General features: G+C 40.2%; 3 protein-coding genes across 3 annotated transcripts; 1 reads left to right on the top strand and 2 right to left on the bottom strand.

Moving 5' to 3' along the window:
• Window positions 1-46: 46 nt before the first annotated feature.
• On the bottom strand, window positions 47-6061 carry LOC121306937. The gene is made up of 6 exons (XM_041238963.1): window positions 5956-6061; window positions 4917-5069; window positions 3885-4005; window positions 1852-1945; window positions 710-869; window positions 47-445 (listed from the first exon to the last, which is right to left on the bottom strand). The coding sequence occupies exons 2-6, from the start codon at window positions 5046-5048 to the stop codon at window positions 299-301; spliced, it is 654 nt and encodes a 217-aa protein (XP_041094897.1). The 5' UTR covers window positions 5049-5069; window positions 5956-6061; the 3' UTR covers window positions 47-298.
• A 5036-nt stretch (window positions 6062-11097) lies between these two features.
• Window positions 11098-12907, top strand: LOC121307020 (protein S100-Z-like). Its single transcript, XM_041239092.1, has 3 exons — window positions 11098-11202; window positions 11891-12038; window positions 12676-12907. The coding sequence occupies exons 2-3, from the start codon at window positions 11907-11909 to the stop codon at window positions 12802-12804; spliced, it is 261 nt and encodes an 86-aa protein (XP_041095026.1). The 5' UTR covers window positions 11098-11202; window positions 11891-11906; the 3' UTR covers window positions 12805-12907.
• Window positions 12908-17409: 4502 nt separating this feature from the next.
• On the bottom strand, window positions 17410-20285 carry LOC121306999 (protein S100-A1-like). The gene is made up of 3 exons (XM_041239058.1): window positions 20028-20285; window positions 18017-18170; window positions 17410-17680 (listed from the first exon to the last, which is right to left on the bottom strand). The coding sequence occupies exons 2-3, from the start codon at window positions 18155-18157 to the stop codon at window positions 17519-17521; spliced, it is 303 nt and encodes a 100-aa protein (XP_041094992.1). The 5' UTR covers window positions 18158-18170; window positions 20028-20285; the 3' UTR covers window positions 17410-17518.
• Between the last annotated feature and the right edge of the window lie 726 nt (window positions 20286-21011).

Raw genomic sequence — 21011 nt, 5'->3', positions numbered from 1 at the left:
ACAAACCCTCCGATCCACCCCCCCCCTCCAAAAAACATCAAGTGTCTTGAATTTACCATGTTTATTTATTTTCCATTATATTTCATACAGCAACTTTACAAACACAGAAAACTGTATTCCTTCAGAAATCGCCCATGCTGTAAGAGGCAAGGCAATATGCTGGTTACATAGACTGTGAGGCTGGTTTATGGTCTGGCAGAGGTGAAGCACAAGGATAAATGAGTTAGTGGGTAGTTAGGTGGGTGGTTTGGGTGAGTCGGTAGGTGGGTGGGCGGGTGGTTGTTTGAGTCTCTGTGAGTTAGGCGCTCCCCTTCTTCTTGCTCTTGTAGTATCCATTGGCGAGGATGCTGATGAACCTGCAGAACTCCTGGATGTTCACCTCCCCATCATGGTTCTTGTCCAGCTGCCCCATCAGCTCCCCCACCTCTTCGGGGCCGACCTTCTTCTGCATGAGTGAGAGAGAGAAACAGACAGGAAGTCCACAATATATCAATAACTCGCGGTATGAGATTGGGACTTGAGTCCAGGCTTCAGTCACTCCCCCCTATACTCTACCTCACACCTCTCTCTCCCTCTCTTCTCTCCTCCTCTACTCTACCCCTCTCTTCTCCCCCTCTCGTCTGTCTCTCCCTCTCTCCTCTCCCTCTCCCTCTCTCCTCTACCCCAGTCCTCTCTCTCTCCCACTCTCCCCAGTCCTCCCCAGTCTCACCCCCAGCGCCCCGCTGCTCAGTTCAGTTGCAATCAGTCTCTTCAGCTCCCCCTGGCTCAGCTGGTTCTTGCTGCCCTCCTGCTCTGTGTATTTGATGAACACGTCCACCAGGGACTGCACAGCAGACTCTAGCTGGGACATCGCGGCCACACTCTTCAACCTGCAGACAGATCAGCAGAGAGAGACTGAGCGCTGGATCAGGCGTGATCCCTCCCTCTCTGCAGACACCAGTCAAATCAAGTACTTTTGAAAATGAAACAGGGGTGTTCAGATTCAGAACCCACTTTTTAAAGGCAGCTTTTACAACTGGAAGCACAACAGAAATGATAACATGAGCACAACCGTTAAAAAAAAGACACTTTCAAATAGATAGAATTGCAGTTTGATATTCGCACGCAGTCTTTACCAATATATTAGCAAAGAACCCGTCCAGCAGCGCTTCTCAAACTCGGTCCTGGGGACCCCCTGCTGCTGCTGGTTTTCATTCCAACCGAGCCATCAATTACTTAATTAGAACTTTAATTGAACTGATAATTTGCTTAATTAGACATTTTTTCTTGTTTTCAGCTCTTGAACAGTTGCAGTTCAAGTTGCTTATCAAATATTACAGCTAGCTTGAAATCTGCAAACCGTGCAAGAGCCGAAAACAAGTAAAACAGTCTAATTAAGCACATTGTCAGTTCAATTCAGGGTCTAGTTAATTAATTGAAAGCTCGGTTGGAATGAAAACCAGCAGCCACAGGGGGTCCCCAGGATCGAGATTGAGAAGCCCTGCCTTACACTGTACAGCACGCTGCTTGTGCAATTCACTGTCAGCAGACCCGGGAGTAAATAGATCATTAAAGTAAGTAACTGCAGAGCAAAAAAAGAAAAAAATTTTAACACTTACTTTTGAAAAGTTATATATATATATATATATATATATATATATATGATATATATATATTATATAATATATATATAATATATATATATATATATATATATACACGATCAGAAGGGCTGATGTCCGAAGCAACCTGAAATAGCTGTTTTTTTTTAATTATTGAATCTTTTTTGTGTACATAGATAGATAGATAGATAGATAGATAGATAGATAGATAGATAGATAGATAGATAGATAGATAAAGTTAATAACTCACCTGCACAGGTAATATAAAGGGGTCAGGAGCAGAAGGGCTGTTTGACTCGGCCCTTTCCTGGTTTGGTCTTTATGTGGCACTTCTGGGCGACTCCCTTTTTAACACTCTGTGTTCAGTCTGAGTCATTTAAAGAAACTACGAGACGGGTTTGTTGTTTTTGTGATGCGGTTGTCCAGCTTGCATAGAGACAGCAGTGTTTGTTTTGGTAAAACGCTGAAGGCTGGAAGGGATTGATAATTACCCTGCCAGATCTGGTCAACTTGCTTTGCTCTCTAGCTGTGAAAAAGCTTACATCCTGTGATGGAAAATCACTGAAATATCATGGCGAGGTTCACTCCAGTACACACTGTTTTCCAAACAGAGAGCTCTGTTATTGACTGGCATGAACTCGGTGCAATGTGATTGCCAGGCACGCCCAATCTGGCCCCAAATGGAATGCAACATTTTTTCCACTCCAGCCCCCGTCTGAAAGTGCACTGCTTTGGGACACCCCTGGTAAAAGCACAGCACAGTGTAGTGAAGCACAGAGAAGATAATGAACCAGCCCCCTTCTCAAAGTGTACTGCTTTGGGATCCCCCTGGTAAAAGCACAGCACAGTGTAGTGAAGCACAGAGAAGATAATGAACCAGCCCCCTTCTCAAAGTGTACTGCTTTGGGATCCCCCCTGGTAAAAGCACAGCACAGTGTAGTGAAGCACAGAGAAGATAATGAACCAGCCCCCTTCTCAAAGTGTACTGCTTTGGGATCCCCCTGGTAAAAGCACAGCACAGTGTAGTAAAGCACAGAGAAGATAATGAACCAGCCCCCTTTTCAAAGTGTACTGCTTTGGGATCTCCCTGGTAATGGGCAAACTGTGTAATAATAATAATAATAATAATAATAATAATAATAATAATAATAATAATAATAATAATAATAACAAGGCTCCCATTGCAGAGCACTTTGAGCCAGTCCAGATATTAAGACAGAATTAATCTTAGCAGGTAAAACAGTTATTTGAAAATCCTGGATTGTTATAAGAAAAAATCCTGAATAATTACAAAAAAAATAACAAATAAATCAAATGATTAATGAATAATTATGCAACCGCACAGGGTTTCTAACACTGAGTCAGTCTCGCCTGTGGCGGTAATTCTCAAAGAATGCAGGGAGCCCAGCGACTTCAAGTGTGGCTGTCTAATCCTGTTTGTGTTATTTACAGCTCTGTTCTGTACATCTATAAATATAACACAATGGCTGATGTGCCCTTAGTTAAAACCATTAGAACAGGGAGATGCAGCTTTCATATATCACAGGGATGTCATTTGCATTAATAATTAATCAGTAACGAGAGGTCTTTTACTCTGCTTTACCTGGTCAGGGATTCACTGAAGCTGCCCTGCTCTTGTGCTAGCATTGCCACTCAGTACAGAATTATTACCTTTGCAGTGCCCCTGTCTGTCTGTCATTGCCATTGAAGATCATTGTGGAAGGGTATAGTTAACCAACTGGTGTCCCATTCTACCAATGGCAGCCTCATCCCATTGTATCTGCCCTATGCGCTACCATTGCCCCTCTGTGTAATAAAGAACCATTGCATTGCCATTATAGTGCCACTGTGTGCATGCATTGACACTGAAGATCATTTGGCAAGGATATCTCATTGTAGCTGCCTCATACGGTCTATCAGTGCCCCTCAGTAAAGACCATGGCATTGCCATTATAGAAAGTGCAGTACTTGAAATTAACCACTGCCTCAAATGTCATGAATTCCTGACTTTAAATTTGCATCAAAATTCGGGAGAATGAGGTATATTACACCACTGAACAAAACGTGTCACTCTTGGGGGGGGGGGGGGGGGGGGGGGTTAAGGAGTTGAGATTTATTACAGGTTTTACTAAAAAAAAAATTAAGAAAGAAAGAAGGACTAGCCTCCAGGACTCAGTGAAACAAGACTGCAAGAAACAATGTATATATTTTTTATATCACTTTATTTTGGGAACCTGAGCGCACGATAGAAACCCCCTATCTTCAATCCAGGACTGTGTTCTCACTTCCTGTACCCGTTGGCAAGGATGCCAACCAGGGTGCCAAACTCCACAATGTCGATTTCTCCATCCTTGTTGTCGTCGAGGCATTTCAGCATCTTGGTGACATCAGCATCCGCACCCTTCTGTTTACAGCAAGAAACACAAAAAGTGATCTAGTGATCTCAAACTGCAGTTCCAATGTAATTCAATACAGTCTAGTCTAGCGATCTCAAACTGCAGTTCCAATGTAATTCTAGTCTAGCGATCTCAAACTGCAGTTACAATGTAATTCTAGTCTAGTGATCTCAAACTGCAGTTACAATGTAATTCTAGTCTAGTGATCTCAAACTGCAGTTACAATGTAATTCTAGTCTAGCGATCTCAAACTGCAGTTACAATGTAATTCTAGTCTAGTGATCTCAAACTGCAGTTACAATGTAATTCTAGTCTAGTGATCTCAAACTGCAGTTACAATGTAATTCTAGTCTAGCGATCTCAAACTGCAGTTACAATGTAATTCTAGTCTAGCGATCTCAAACTGCAGTTACAATGTAATTCTAGTCTAGTGATCTCAAACTGCAGTTACAATGTAATTCTAGTCTAGCGATCTCAAACTGCAGTTACAATGTAATTCTAGTCTAGCGATCTCAAACTGCAGTTACAATGTAATTCTAGTCTAGCGATCTCAAACTGCAGTTACAATGTAATTCTAGTCTAGCGATCTCAAACTGCAGTTACAATGTAATTCTAGTCTAGTGATCTCAAACTGCAGTTCCAATGTAATTCTAGTCTAGTGATCTCAAACTGCAGTTACAATGTAATTCTAGTCTAGTGATCTCAAACTGCAGTTCCAATGTAATTCTAGTCTAGTGATCTCAAACTGCAGTTCCAATGTAATTCTAGTCTAGTGATCTCAAACTGCAGTTCCAATGTAATTCTAGTCTAGTGATCTCAAACTGCAGTTCCAATGTAATTCTAGTCTAGCGATCTCAAACTGCAGTTACAACAGTATTGCAACTGTTCTGCAGTTTTAATGCAACGCTGGTAAACTGACCAGGGAGGTGACCTCCTTCTGCATTAGTGCCTTCAGCTCCGTGGTATTCAGCTTGTTCTTCTTGGCATCCTGACCGGCGTACTTGTAGAAGACCTCGGCCACGGCCTTGGCTGCCAGTTCAAGCTGAGACATGGTTAGCTGGAGATTGAGTCACTGACGAGAGAGACAGAAAGAGAGATTGAGAGAGACTTTCAGGGCAAAGACCAGCCCGATATTACCAAGGTGAGTTTGCATGCGTTCACGACGGGAAACTTTGACAAGAGAAATCAATATGCAATGGTGCAGCGTGTCAGGTGAAAGGCAGCGCTGCACGAAACACATGAAATACAATCATTTGAAATGGCATAGCATTTCAAACACATCTTAAACGAATGCAACCCGTTATTATATATACTGTACACTGGGGCGATTCTATTGATCCCTTTTAAAAGTGTGCAGATTTCGAGAGAAACAATAACAGTTCATGTTAAACGATTAATAAGAACCCATTAAGAGCATTGCAATTAGCATTCTATTTTTTTTTTTTTGGCAGATCTCTCTATACAGCGAAACCATATTCAATAAAACATTGGCCTGGGCCAAATCAACATTTGAACCCACCCGCTAATCGCAAATTACAAACCCGGTTGTTAATAGCGGGTTCCTTCTGGGGTAGGAGGAATCACCTTCTGACAAAACCAAAAAAAAAAAAAACACGCCATCAGTACAGCGTTTGTAATTTGCAATTGGCGAGTGGGTCAAAGTTTTGATTTGGTCCAGGACATTGTCTGAATAATTGAGAGTCTCTTCCTGATACGAGATCATTTTATTTATGTATTTATTTATAGCAGTGCAATCTTTGCAAAAAGCTAACCACCCAGATCTGCTTATTGCAGCCAACGCCAAAGTCAAACGTATTGCTAATTCAAATAGGCAAACGCTTTTTGGCGTGTGGCTTCTTCAGGTTAAAACAACATGAGTAATCTGCATTGGACTGCTGCGATCTTGCAACCAGGACCTCCTTGTAAAAAGCCGGAGCAATGAGAAGCGTCTTACTCACCTGCACAGGTAAACGGAGCGCTGGAGAAGGGAAGAGCTGGGTGTTGTTCGTGGAGACCTGGCAGGGTTTTTATAGAAGTCTTTTGTGGGAACTCCCCTGTAAACCGTTGCTGTTTATCTTGTTTCGTTGCCATGGAAATTAAAAAAAAGGTGAACCCACGTCAACGCTGGCTCTTCCTCTTCCACATACCTCACCTGTTCTGCAATAGCGATGCAGGTGGGACAGTCGCCTATTTGTCGCGCTCTCATTCACAGCTGATCAACAAAGACCGAACCCTGATTCTTTACATTCCTTTATCTTTTTTTTTTTTAAATCCATTCCTCGAGTAAACATGAGCTCACTTCTAAAAACACAATGAAATAAAAGCGATAGAAAAAAATGCATAATATAAAATCAATAATGCCTAACAAGCCTGTTTATGAAGTTGCCAGTGGTGACCCGCAGTGCAAATATGGCATGGTAGAATTAGTGTGTGGCAAAGCGCACAGAAACAGAGACATATTAACACTTAAAAAGGGTGCTTAAAACAAAGCGGTCCTGTCCCACAGCTGAGCCTGTGTTGCTTCTTGCTGTGGGTCTTTCAAACTAATAAATCCCATCCATGACTACAAACACCGAGTCGTGCTAAATTTAGAAATACCAAATAGTTCAGTGAGTGCTTCATACCTTCAATGAGAAACGCTTGGTCCAGTGATTAACGTTCAGAGCTTGTAACCAGCAGGTCACTAATTCAAAACCCACCTCTATCACTAATAAAACTCACTGTGTGATCCTGGGCAAGTCACTTCACCTCCTTGCGCTCCGTCCCGCGGACGAGATGTTAAATTAATGACCTGTTGTAAGTGACTCTGCATATAATGCATAGTTCACAGCCTGCCTCTGTGAAGCGCTTTGCGATGGTGGTCAACTATGAAAGGCGCTATATAAAGATATTATTATTATTTTTTCCAGAGAAATGGAAATGCATTCATTTTATTGTATTATTTCTAAAACAAAAAGCTTCCAATCGCCCGCTTGTTTATTCTTGCAGTCGTCTTCCATTCGGCGACAGGTGTCTGGGGAAGTTATTTTGGGTTAGAAGCACTGATGTTCTTTAGAAAACCGAGAATACAATAGGTAACGCCACATTCGCCTGCAAAAATCAGCGTCCCTCACACAATGACATTTCCCCAAACACTGCACGATGTGGAAGCATAGTGACAGGAACAGACAGAGCAGTGTTATTGATTAGGGAACATTGCTTTTCAATTCTGTTAATTTCATAAAACTAGCCAGCAGGTACCCTTGCAAAAGTTTCCCATAGTAAAAGCACAGCACAGTGAAAGCATGGTAAAGCATAGGGACGCATTGTAAAGCACAAAGAGGTCTGGTAAAGCATAGGGAAGCATTGTAAAGCACAGAGAGGTCTGGTAAAGCATAGGGAAGCATTGTAAAGCAGAGAGAGGTCTGGTAAAGCATAGGGAAGCATTGTAAAGCACAGGGAGGTGTGGTAAAGCATAGGGAAGCATTGTAAAGCACAGAAAGGTCTGGTAAAATATATATACACACACACACACACACACACACACACACACACACACACACACACACACACACACACACATATATATATATATATATATATATATATATATATATATATATATATATATATATATATATATATATCTGTGGTAATTACATAATATAACCAAGGGAAAGCATGGGAAAACTACAAAACTAGCCTGCAAATTTGGTAAGCTTTTAAAAAGCAGTTAAAGTCAAAGTTGTTTTTAGGGAACAGTTCTCTCACGGGGTGAGGGAGGGAGGGAGGGAGCAGTTCAGCCTCCATGTGTCAAGCCTGCCCTGAACTGGAGTGTTTTTAGGTTGTTTTTTTTTCTTAAGTGATAGCTGCTATTGGTATTGCAGTCTTGCTCAACATTAATTTCTTCATTTTCCAAACGCATTTCAACACTTCAGACTAAACCTGCACCAACAAAACAACGCCTACATGGGTCCACATTTAACTGAAAGATAATTATATGAATGAAGCATATAGTAAAAAGATAATTGCATGTAGATTGAGTTTCATTTCTATATGGGTGTGGATGCAATACCCGACAGTGCGAGATATTTTAAACTGTAACAATCTGCTTCTGTTTGCAATTGCAACAATAGGTTTTAAGTAAGTGAATGTTAATATACTGGAGGTTTTGGATAAAAATCTATTAACATACAGATAGACACCCCCTTCTAAAACATTTATTTCACTGTCCCCTGGTAAAATCCCAGTAAAGTGTAGTAAAGCACAGAGAAGATACTGTCAATGCAGACAGGCAGGCAGGGGCACTGCAGTGGCAATGGTTTTGTATTATACTGAGAGGCAATGTTAGCACAAGCACAGATGGAATGGGGTGAGGCTGCCATTGATCAGCATCTTCTCGAAGTTTACTGCTTTGGTATCACCTAAAGCGCAGCACAGTGTAGAGAAGATAATGAACCACTCCTTCTAGAAAAATGTCCTTGCGGTATCTCAGTAAACATGTATAGCATAGACATGGCATACTGGAAAATTACTGCATAACCTGTTTCAACTCATGGCAAGTGGTTAACTCAAAACAATGCACTGAGCTACAGAGAGGGCTAGAGTAAGGGGGGCTACTAAATACCAATGGCAATGCAGACAGACAGGGGCACTACAATGGCAATGGTTCTGTATTATACTGAAGACCAATGGTAGCGCAAGTATAGGGCAGCTACAATGGGGTGAATAGGATCACAGCATGCTAACCACACCCTTTCAAATGATCTTCAGTGGCAATACAGCAGACATTGTGACTCTAGTGGTAATGCAATGGTTCTGCCCTATGGTCTTAATGTGTTTTTCCACTGCTCTGATTTGTTAAGAATTTCTACCAGGGGACAAAATAAGACATGAGTCATTCAAACACTCACTTTTATTAAGGACGAGTTAATTTGACATTCCAAGGTTTTTTCCATGGTCTACCCATAAAGAATCCACTGCTGTAATGGACAGCGATAGCTGTAACAGATAAGGGATATGCAATAAGACTAGCAGTGACTTGCAGTAGAGATTCTATTCTATAAGACACTGCCATTGGGTACTCTGAGAAATGCACTGAAAATATGGTTCAATGCATCCAAAGATAGTTACCCTGAACACAGGACAGCACGGTTCAATCACTTTCCTATTGTCAAATCACAGTCCCACCCAAGCCTGTGCAATAACAGTTTGTTTTGCTGCTAACTGAAGACACCAACCCTCTAAAATGTTATGAGAGAGCAGGATTTCTCCTCTTTGGGATTGAATTCATGTTTTTAGGGTATCCTCGTTGGGTTTATGCATTTGTTCATTTTTCAGACACGACAAAGAATACCACTGATTCTGTAGAAGTCTTTGTCAACGCCTTCAAAAGACTTCCAGTCAAAACATTTGTCCCAAGCTGAGCTCCTCTGACTCAGGCTTGCTTGTTATAACCAAGCAAAAGTGAAACACACTCTGAGAACGCAATTTTAGCTTCATGGCCCCGACTCTCTGGAACGCTCTCTCAGTTTTGGTGCATGTAGCTCCCACAGTCACTCACTTCAAATCAACTCTCAAGACCCAGTTGTTCTCTTTTGCCTTCAATGCTCTTCAAGCATGATAGCTGTTGTCTAAATTGCTATTTCAGGCTTTTCACTCCATCTTATTCGCATGAAACACACATCCACCGTGTTTAGAATTAACATCCTAGCCTTGTATTTAGTGTATTATGCCTGTATTTAATGTATCTGCATTGTTTTTTACTGTGTGTATTTAATGTGCTATGCCCTGTATTTCACTTTATTTAATGTATTATGCATTGTTCCTCGCTATCTTGTATGTTTGTGATGGTGGTCCACTATGAAAGGCGCATTATAAAATAAAGATTGATTGATTGATAAACTTATTAACCGTCTTTTCATATTTTCGAAATGGCTGAAGCCTCGTGGTTACACCTATTTATTATTCTTAGAATGAGGGCAGGATGCCCGCACTTGACTTACCCTGGAGGGACATAATCGACAGCAGAGGTTTTGAAAGAGAGGAGCAGAAGAATACAAAAGACAAAGGGCAACGACGAGAGCTACAAAGCTGTTAAACCTGATTCACTTTCCAGCCTATCGTGAATTGTAATGAAAAAAAATTCCAAAATTCCTAAAAATAACGATCTTTAGTACATGAGAGTAGGTGTTAAAACTTCATGCTGATATTGGACTCAGCTCTCACCAAGATAAGACATAGCTTCTCGTACTGTAAACCAATGTGATCCATCTGCGTTTCTTTCCAATTGATGTAGATATCCTTCTGCCTGGTGTTGATGGCTGAAATGTAATGCTGGCTCCAGGGACCAAAAATAAAATAAGCCATTGTCCAACATCTGCCAGCATTTTGCAGTCTCTAGCAGCTTCTAGTTACCCAAGACGAGTTTTGGTTTTAATACCTTTTGTTGATGGTTGCTCCCCTGGACAGAGGAATGTTTTTTTTCCGTGTGTTATATATTGCTGGAATTGGTGGCAATCCTGATGGTCACGCTGCGCTTGTCTTCCAGTGCCAAGGCCGCCAAGTAAACCGTCCTTGCCTAAGAGCCACCTTACATCCTGTCACAATGTGTCTTAATGAGGCTGGCAATGAACACACAGGACACCCAAATGCTGCCCAAAGAAGTTAATGTGGTACTGAAGCATATGCATTAGCAATATCCAGGAATGTCATATGGGGCTAAATAAAAGACACGTTATACATTTACAAAACCAGACAATTCAGTACTAAAATTTAAGGGTCTCTCCAGGACGTTTATACTAAAATAAGTCAATCAAACCCGTACGCATTCTTTTTATTATTCTTATTATTCTTATTATTACACAGTCTGTACAGGTTGCATTATATTTTAATTAATGATTACACAAATCTTCAATAAATATATTGAAATGCAATCATTCATGAAGTGTTTTCAGGAAAAGCCTGGGGGTGTGTTCAGTACACTGTCCGTTGTATCAGAGGTATGGAATGTGGTATAGGTGCAGTTGTGGGTGTGGAATTGCTATTGAAAGCTGAAGCATTTCACAATTTTAATTGTGCAGCTGGCAAAACAAAAAAAAATAATAATAATAATAACACAACGGTTTACAGGGGAGTTCCCACAAAGGTTTCTATAAAAACCCTGCCCAGACTCCACGAACAACACCCAGCTCTTCCCTTCTCCAGCGCTCCGTTTACCTGTGCAGGTGAGTAAGACACTTCTCAATGCTCCGGCTTTTTACAAGGAGGTCCTGGTGAAATTCGTTTCTGTTTGCTAGAGTTAGTTTTAGCAGTTTAAATAACTGCATGCATTGACTGCAATAAGCGAATAGCATTTTAGCTTTAATGCATGCAAAGGTCACATTACTATTATATATATATATATATATATATATATATATATATATATATATATATATATATATATATATATAATAAAGCATAGGGAAGCATTGTAAAGCACAGAGAGGTCTGGTAAAGCATAGGGAAGCATTGTAAAGCACAGAGAGGTCTGGTAAAGCATAGGGAAGCATTGTAAAGCACAGATAGGTCTGGTAAAGCATAGGGAAGCATTGTAAAGCACAGAGAGGTCTGGTAAAGCATAGGGAAGCATTGTAAAGCACAGATAGGTCTGGTAAAGCATAGGGAAGCATTGTAAAGCACAGAGAGGTCTGGTAAAGCATAGGGAAGCATTATAAAGCACAGAGAGGTCTGGTAAAGCATAGGGAAGCATTGTAAAGCACAGAGAGATATGGTAGACTATGATTAATGCATATTATAACCATGGGAAAAGTATCAGGGGGAAATGCAAAATTACTGTTCAAATGTTAATGTTATGAACACTCTCTCTCTCTCTCTCTCTCTCTCTCTCTCTCTCTCTCTCTCTCTCGTCAGTGACTCAATCTCCAGCATGACCCAGCTTGAACTAGCAGCAAAGGCCGTGGCCGAGGTGTTCAACAGGTACGCCGGTCAGGATGCCCAGAAAGATGTGCTCAGCACAGAGGAATTCAAAGCACTGCTACAGGCTGAGATTCCCAAGCTGGTGAGTAAAACAGAAAGGGCCAGTCAAAAATGCTGTAACATTTGTTGTTAATCTTGCTATTCCTGTTGTGTAATAAAGATCACTGAAGGTGTGGGTATGGGTTGTGGGTTTACATTTATACATGGATGCATGTTAAAGTTATACAGTTGAGAATATTTTTGTATTATAAGATTGCATGCATGTTATTTAAAAAAATACAGTACAGTATAATCGAGTCATTTTTGTATTACTTTAGTATAAATACATGTTAATTTGGATTCATATGTTGTTTTTTTCTGACTTTATGTGAACGAAAAGACACACATTTGCCCATTTTCCCATTGGAAATAGTGATATTTTGAAATATCACTGTCCTGGTCACAAAAGCAAAGTTTGTGGGGAATAATAGCCATTTTCTATACTTTTGAGGCATAAGCAATTAGGAAATAACACTTACAACCCAGGAACAAAAATTGTGTTACATAGTGTTATAAACCCTCAGGTAGTCTTTCTGCAAAGACACTGGTGCTGAAAGTCAATGCAGTAACGCTTCATAGATCTCTCTAATGCACTGACTATAGAATCTAAAGACCTAAAAATCTTGTTGCTCGCGCTTTTCTAGGTGACGATTATTAATTGTTTTTATTTTTTAAAACAGAAAAACGTTAATTTAGTTCAAGCGAATGCAATGATGAAGCACATCGATAACAACAAGAGTAAAAGCATCGACCTGAAGGAGTTTGGCACCCTGGTCGGGATCCTGGCTAAGGGATACAAAAAATGTTGACTCTGCCAATCCTGAGCCATGACTGCAGATCAAGGAGGGCATGAGGAGAGAGGAGCGTTGAAAGGGTGTTGTTATGATGCGAAATAAAAGTCAAGAAAAAATACATGTGTGTTTGAGTGATTGTTTTCAAAATAATAATAATAATAATAATAATAATAATAATAATAATAATAATAATAATAATTGTTGATGAAATGACTACAATCATTTAATCAAAGTCGATGAAATGGGATGGGATGGGATGGGATGGGCTGGAGTGGGATGGGATGGAATGGGATGGGATCCAATGTCTATTATTGTTAATTATTCACACCTCCACAATCCTGAAATACCCAGCTACAACAGAGTACAGTACAAAATAAGATCTAGAAACCATTACAGTGAAACTGTCAGAATGATATTCTTCTTTATGAAACCTCCAGAAAAAAAAACCTTTACTTTGAAATCTCTAATATTCATTATAAATCATATATCAGATATCAACCAATCCAATGAGGGAAACAAGACTCCCGTTGCATAGCAGTTTGGTTTCTTGGTTTGAAGACACACCTGTTACCGACGCACTGGGGCTAATCAAGCTCGTCGTAAAACCTGGAATGGGTGAAACCAAGTTATGGGGGGGATAAAACAAAGTTATATTTTACAAATATTAAGATTTTTTTTTATTTTTTTTTTATTTTAGAAGCTATTCCTGTGTACAAATACAATCTTCATTTGTGTGATTTATTAATGCGTCTTCAGAAAGGCTGTTTTATAAATAAATACATTTGTACAATTTTTTTAAACTATTCAATTGAGGACAGTTGTCACAGCCTAATGCTCACTCACTTTCACCCCCTGAAATTCACGGGGGTGAGCACTAGGCTGTGACACCTTAATTAGCCTGTCCCAGATAAATGGTACTCACTGCAGTGACATCTAGTGGTAGCTCACTGTAAATAACAGCAACAGGTTAGTTTGCTGTGAATGATTGATGACCCGTCGTGGCCATCATTTTATTCCTGATTCTGAATAGACCTCAATGCAGACACTCAACTACACACTTGCTATTAGATATATTTTAAACTTTTTTTTAATATATTCATCTATTTTATTTTCCGTACAACAACACAACCCCACAGATTTTGGGAGATTAAGGGAGTCCACTAGCAACTACTAACAATAAACACTATAATAATAATAATAATAATAATAATAATAATAATAATAATAATAATAATAATAATAAGACAAATAATGATTCGCTGAGAAAAACTATCGAAATGCCCAGAATAAGTTTGCGTTTCTAAGTTAAAAATGTTTATTTGTGTGAAAGGTATCGACTTACCGGTGTGTTGAAAGGAAGAAGACGACGAAACATATTTATTTCGCAAGCTTCGCGAAAGAGACAGGCAGGGTCTCTGTGTGTGTGAGTGAGTCTGTGTGCTTTGACTACTGTAAGGAATAGAAATCTGACCGTTGAAACTTAACAGCCCAAGAGAACGTTGGCGCGGTTTTAAATTTGTTTTAAATTTAGGCACGAGCATTCCAATCGAAGCTCGAGGCTGTTGCTTCAGGTAACGGCTGTCTGGGTGTTGAAATCCAGGTAAGTAGTTTATTTATTTATTTATTTATTTATTTATTTTATGATAAAATTAAGCTGGTAATGTAAAGAAATGCCCAGAAGGAGGCAGTACTGACATATCAGATCTAATTTACGGACCTGTATGAATTTGTTCCCCTTCCCAGTGAGGTGTGTCTTTGGCTCTCTGTCAAAAAAAAGAAAAAAAAAAATCACAAAACAAACTGTATTTATGTAATTTGATCCATCACGTTTAGACTTTTGCAGTTACAGAGTAAGTTATCTTAACAATATAGTCGAAGAGGACATTCAAATAACACGTAGATGCCAGTTAAAAATGCTCCGAAAAATTACAAAGCGGCCTGTCCTCAGATTAGGGGAACACGGGTTAAAGTCATGGGTTGTGTTTCATAAGACTGTTATGATGATAATTTGACCCCAGAGATTTTGTTTTAGCGGAAAGGTCCTTGAAAGTGACTTTTTTTTTTGCTGTCTGTGTTTCCTGAGGACAGTTTTTGAAAAAACTGTGTTTATGTGTTTGTTCAGCTGGTAGTCTTGACAACTCACCCACACGGCGTTGCCAGGCAACACGCTGTTTACGAGGGTCAGCAGTTCCGAATTGTATTCTGTAATAACCCCCCCCCTCTCCTCGCCTCCTCCTCTGCGCTTCCGGGCTGTTCTCTGAGCTCAAACAATTTCTATCAGCTTTTTTTTTTCCAGGCTGTAGCTTCCCTTATCAAAATGCACCACAGTGAAACAAAATAGCGGCGGTGTAATAAATCACAGTGAAAGTATAGCATTGCAAGTCCCACATAGGTACGCTAAAATCATATTGGAAAACAACGCGTGGTAAACTAACCCTTGTAAAAGTTTCCCATAGTATAAACCCGAGCAAAGTGTAATAAAGCATAGCGAAGCTATGATAGAGCATTGTAAAGCACAAAGAGGTCTGGTAAAGCACAGGGAAGCACTGTAAAGCACAGGGAAGCATTGTAAAGCACAGAGAGGTCTGGTAAAGCATAGGGAAGCATTGTAAAGCACAGAGAGGTCTGGTAAAGCATAGGGAAGCATTGTAAAGCACAGAGAGGTCTGGTAAAGCATAGGGAAGCATTGTAAAGCACAGAGAGGTCTGGTAAAGCATAGGGAAGCATTGTAAAGCACAGAGAGGTCTGGTAAAGCATAGGGAAGCATTGTAAAGCACAGAGAGGTCTGGTAAAGCATAGGGAAGCATTGTAAAGCACAGAGAGGTCTGGTAAAGCATAGGGAAGCATTGTAAAGCACAGAGAGGTCTGGTAAAGCATAGGGAAGCATTGTAAAGCACAGAGAGGTCTGGTAAAGCATAGGGAAGCATTGTAAAGCACAGAGAGGTCTGGTAAAGCATAGGGAAGCATTGTAAAGCACAGAGAGGTCTGGTAAAGCATAGGGAAGCATTGTAAAGCACAGAGAGGTATGGTAAAGCATAGCATTGGCACAGAGAGGTTGGTAAAGCCATGGTAAACAAACCATGGTAAACTAACCCTTTAAACCCATTAGTTTCCCGCTAATAAAAGCACAGCAAAGTGTAATAAAGCACAGTGAAAGCATGGTAAAGAATACGGTAAAGCATATTAATAAACAGGGAAACACATGTTAACTGTGGTAAATGCTCTTTATAACCATGGGGAAAGCAAGGGAAAACTTAGAAGCTGAATTAATATGAATTCAAACAATGAATTCAAATTGCATTGGGAATCCAACCCAACGAATACAATAAAATGAGGAAATATTGTTAAAAATCCTATACTCTGCCTTTCTAATATTACATTAGAAAAGGTTTCGAAATAGCATTTATCTTCAGGTTTTTCAAATTGATTATTATTATTATTATTATTATTATTAAGATGTTTCAAAAACACATCTCATATATAATTTACAACATAAAAAGATGTAATTTTTAACTGATCAAAAACACTTTTGTCTCTGCTCTCCAAAAACATACCGCTCCCTGTCCTTATCATATAGTATCTGAAATATTTATGTAGATCACTATATACAGTATATATTCAAAAACAAAAATGTAAAGTAGTACACAAAAATGTGAATAATTGATACAAAAAAAAAAGTCACATTTTTGTTATTTATGTTACTTTTTTCTTTTTGGTTTCGCACCTTTTTGGTAGACTGCAGTTTTCCATTTTCAAATACAGATATGTGCACCAAGAGAGGACATCCAAAACCAGACACTCAGCTCCCTATCCAGGGAGGCTCAAGATACTCATTAACGAAGAAGAAAAGGAATTGATAAACTGAAAACTGGCTCTTTTAATAATGCAACGTTTCTGCTTCTGCCTCTTCAGTTAGCATGGTAGAAATAGTCAGGTAGACTGGAAGCTGAAACACTGTAGTTAATTATTAAAATCATAATCTGTATTTATCTATCTATGTATAAAAGCCTTGTTATATATATATATATATATATATATATATATATATATATATATATATATATATATATATATATATATATATATATATATATATATATATATATATATATATATATATATATATATATATATACCCTAGCATCTGGTCCTGTTGTATTTTTTTAGGCTCCTCATTCAAACAAGGCTTTGACCGTCCAGCATGCAGAATGAGACTGGCAGACAGCAGGGATAGAAATAAGACTCCCATTGCACATCACTTTCATCCATTCCTGGTTTAATTCAGCCACGCCTGCACTTGTTATCTACACACTGAGGCTAATCAAGCTTGTTGTAAAACCTGGAATGGGTGAAACTGCTGTGCAGTAGGAGTCTTGTGTCCATCCCTGCTGTCTGCCAGTCACACTCTGCATGGTGAGCACCCTTACCCGCTTGATTCTGCACCAATCTTCTCCAGACTTTTCATCACACGCTTGTAGCCCCAAGCCTCCTCCTGACGACTTAGACCACGTTTGGCTGCAATCTGACACGCTGTCTTGTATAGGGTTGTAAGAGAACCCTCTGTATGTGTGTGCACTGGTTTATATGGAAGCCAGAGAGATAAAGAACAGGCAAAAGGTGTTGTGTGTATCAGAGTTTTATTCTGTATAAAAAGTGAAAAGCCCCCACACGCACACACACACACACACGCACATCTATCTGTATCTGTCTGTCAGTCTGGCTCTCTCCCTCACTTCTTGCCCTGCTTCTGCAGGTGGATCTGGAACAGCTGCTCACAGGAGATGGACAGACCCACAACCAGAGCCACGAACTCCTCGAAGTCCACCTCGCCGTCTCCGTTCTGATCCAGATCCTTCATGATCTTATCTACCGCCGCCGGGTTCTTCTGGCTCTGTGAGAGGGGAGAGGGAGACGCGGTGAGTAACACAGGAACAAAACACAATCTACCAACGAGAGGAGTCTGTTCGGCTCCATCATCGCTCGTCCGGTTCCGAGCAGCTGATTGAACTTTGTCAAGTCGGGTCTTTAAAGGATCCCAGTGATTCAGCATCGACAGCGAGGCTCGGTAACCCTTGGTAACCCATTCCATCCCCTTGTTACTCTGTATGTACAGAGGTGTCTCCTAAGTCTTCCTCTTAATTTCCAACTGCGCGTGTCCTCTGGTCCTGGTTTCTGTGCTGCTCTTGAGAGTGATGGTCAGGGTTAACTCTCTCCCCCCGGTACCCACCTTGAGGAAGTTGCTGAGCTCGTTGTTCATGAGCTCTTTCAGCTCCCTCTTGTTGAGTGAGTTGGCGCGGCCCTCCTTGCCAGCGTACTTGTGGAAGATGGTGATGAGGGACTCCATGCAGCGTTCCAGTTCAGAAGGCATTTTCAGGGTTGGGCTGTGCAAAACAACACAAAATGAGTTAGGATTTCAGATGGGAAAAAAAGGTTAAAATGGGCATTCTTTTCCCTGGTAGAGACAATTGAAAGTTTCCATTGCTGGGGAGGTGGGGTTAGGATTGTAATATAATTTCAGTGTGTATGTGACCCTGAAGAACACAGAACCATAACCCAAAACCACAGCATTCCAACTTCATGGCAAATTCACAATGAATTGCAGTGCCCCTGTCTCTGTCTGTCTGCATTGACATTGGACATTATTGAGAAAGGTGCATTGCCATTGTAGTGCCACTGTGTTTTCTGCATAGCCATTGTCTGTCTGTCTGTCTGCCTGAATCTTTTGAGAATAAGGTTCTAAGTATAAATATGCATGTTTCAGCTCGTACCTTCATAAGTTTAAGCCTGACAGAAAGTTGCTCACACTGTTTGAAAACTGGATTTGCTAACTGCCCTGTCCTCCCCCCTCCCCCCTCTTAATGATTCACAGACTCCTGGCAGAGATTACAGCTGGGCTAATAGCCACGCCTGAGCTGGAACTCTGCAATGCTGCAAAAGTTTGGGAAAAGTTAGAAACGTTTTTACAGCATTTCAAACTTTCAAATAACTTTTCTGGTCAACGTTATATTATCTATCCACCTAGCTCTCTATATATCATTATTATCATTATTGTGTTTCTGCAAACATAGGTCAAACTAAGCTTGGGCTGGGGCCTAATGAGTGGAAAGTCACACAGACAAGCGTTTCTCGGCTCATCTAGGCTAAGACCAGTTTATTTGACATTTTTGGGCGGAGTAGAGACTCAAGAATTCAAAGAATTTGAACAAGGAATGAGAAAGCTTGTGAAGTATGGAAACAGTTCAAGATTTTCATGTTCTAAGTCACTTTCCTTGCCATTGCATCTTTGCACTGTTGAAGCCTTTGGGTCTCATTGCTTAATCCTATTTGCAAGCAGGCCCTGATACTGATGTAATACAGCCCTCTGAAATGTCTTTATAATATACAGCACTAGACCCTGATATTGATGAGATCCAGCCCTCTGAAATGTCTTTATAATATACAGCACTAGACACTGATATTGATGAGATCCAGCCCTCTGAAATGTCTTTATAATATACAGCACTAGACCCTGATATTGATGAGATCCAGCCCTCTGAAATGTCTTTATAATATACAGCACTAGACCCTGATATTGATGAGATCCAGCCCTCTGAAATGTCTTTATAATATACAGCACTAGACCCTGATATTGATGAGATCCAGCCCTCTGAAATGTCTTTATAATATACAGCACTAGACCCTGATATTGATGAGATCCAGCCCTCTGAAATGTCTTTATAATATACAGCACTAGACCCTGATACTGATGCCATACAGCCAAAAGAAATTCCTTTGTATCAAATGTAAATGAACTATAGTTAAATCTATAAATGTTCAATATTCCTGAAAATATGAAAATAGGTTTTGTTTTTATCCAGATTTTATCTTACATAAAATCAAAGTTATTTTGTATATCTGAAAACTAAACCAGACAAAAATAGATGCAGTTAGATAAGGGTGTTGTCTGTGGTTAGTGCGTGTTGATGAAACGGAGTGGGCTTGCACATTGCAATCTGTGGTTATAGAGAAAGCCAGACGCAATTAAAAATATATATATATATTTCTATCAGCGTTGTGTAGGCAGCGATACCCCTAATCAAAAAACCATAACAAAGTTTGTAAAAAAAGAAAAGAAAAAAAAAACAATGCAAAGTATTACATAATCCGAAAACTCGTGGTAAAGCTACAGGGCGTGCAGTAAAATAGATGTTAATGAGGGATCGACTTTTCTCGAAGTATTAAAAAAGGTGTTAACTTACCTGGGGCTCTTGTAGAATGAGAAATGAATACGGGTTGAACAAGAGCTGGAGGGACTGTCTGTGCAGGACTCGGGAATCCGCAGCGGTTATAAGCGGGTAAGGCAACGCCCAGGATTACACACAGCACATTCAAGCCTTGCAGTCGAACATGATGTAAAAAAGGGGGGCGATTCGGTCTGCTTAAAGACACACCTCACAAGATTACTGTTGCGTCATCATTCCTGCGGGTCTGTGCGAGTCATGGATTGTTTGTATTTTTGGGGAAAGGCGAGTTGTTGCTAGGAGAGAGAAGACGGGAGGGGAGAGGGGGTCGTTCTGCTATCAACAAGTATACATAACTTTATAACTTTTTTACAATCTAGTTTAACAAAGAAAACAGATTTATTGCGTTGTTACGAGTTATTTCGCAATAGGGAGCTTTGCTCATTAACACCACTCATCTCACTGTTCCCATTCGGACTTTTAGTTTTGTTTTAAAATTGACTGCCTGGTTCTACTTAGTGATTAACTAGTACAGAACACGTGTTGCATAGCATACTTGCCAACATTTGGAAACTGTTCCGCTGGACGCTTGTCTCTGAGGCGGGGGGGGGGGGGGCAGTGTCATACACTGTGTCATAGTCATAAAAAATACTCATTATCAGATATTAGACTCATCCTCCCAAACTCAACACAACACGACCATCACGATTGTAAAAATAGACATGATGGAGCGTTCTTCCCTTTGTAGCCAAGTACAAGGTTGCCCTGGAAGAAAACTTGCTTTGTACTGCTCTGACAATGTTCCACAACTCTGAGGATTGGTTTTTCTAGCAGGACAATGCTCCATGCCACACAGCCAGGTCAATCAAGGTGTGGATGGAGGACCACCAGATCAAGACCCTGTCATAGCCAGCCCCATCTCGACCTAAACTCCATTGAAAACCTCTGGAATGTGATCAAGAGGAAGATGGATGGTCACAAGCCATGAAACAAAGCCGAGCT

Source organism: Polyodon spathula, chromosome 51 (assembly GCF_017654505.1).
Source record: "Polyodon spathula isolate WHYD16114869_AA chromosome 51, ASM1765450v1, whole genome shotgun sequence".
NCBI lineage: Eukaryota > Metazoa > Chordata > Actinopteri > Acipenseriformes > Polyodontidae > Polyodon > Polyodon spathula.
The sequence above is the reverse complement of the archived record's forward strand: the minus strand, read 5'-3'. Positions and strand labels throughout refer to the sequence as shown.

Excerpts from the sequence above, each read along its gene's own strand:
- LOC121306999 (XM_041239058.1), bottom strand. The coding sequence starts at position 18,157 with ATGCCTTCTGAACTGGAACGCTGCATGGAGTCCCTCATCACCATCTTC. Across the intron at positions 17,681-18,016 it reads AGCTCAGCAACTTCCTCAAG|AGCCAGAAGAACCCGGCGGC; the intron begins GTGGGTACCGGG and ends CCCCTCTCACAG.
- LOC121307020 (XM_041239092.1), top strand. The coding sequence starts at position 11,907 with ATGACCCAGCTTGAACTAGCAGCAAAGGCCGTGGCCGAGGTGTTCAAC. Across the intron at positions 12,039-12,675 it reads AGGCTGAGATTCCCAAGCTG|AAAAACGTTAATTTAGTTCA; the intron begins GTGAGTAAAACA and ends TTTTTAAAACAG.
- LOC121306937 (XM_041238963.1), bottom strand. The coding sequence starts at position 5,048 with ATGTCTCAGCTTGAACTGGCAGCCAAGGCCGTGGCCGAGGTCTTCTAC. Across the intron at positions 4,006-4,916 it reads AGAAGGAGGTCACCTCCCTG|AAGGGTGCGGATGCTGATGT; the intron begins GTCAGTTTACCA and ends TGCTGTAAACAG. Across the intron at positions 870-1,851 it reads CCTTTATATTACCTGTGCAG|GTTGAAGAGTGTGGCCGCGA; the intron begins GTGAGTTATTAA and ends ATCTGTCTGCAG.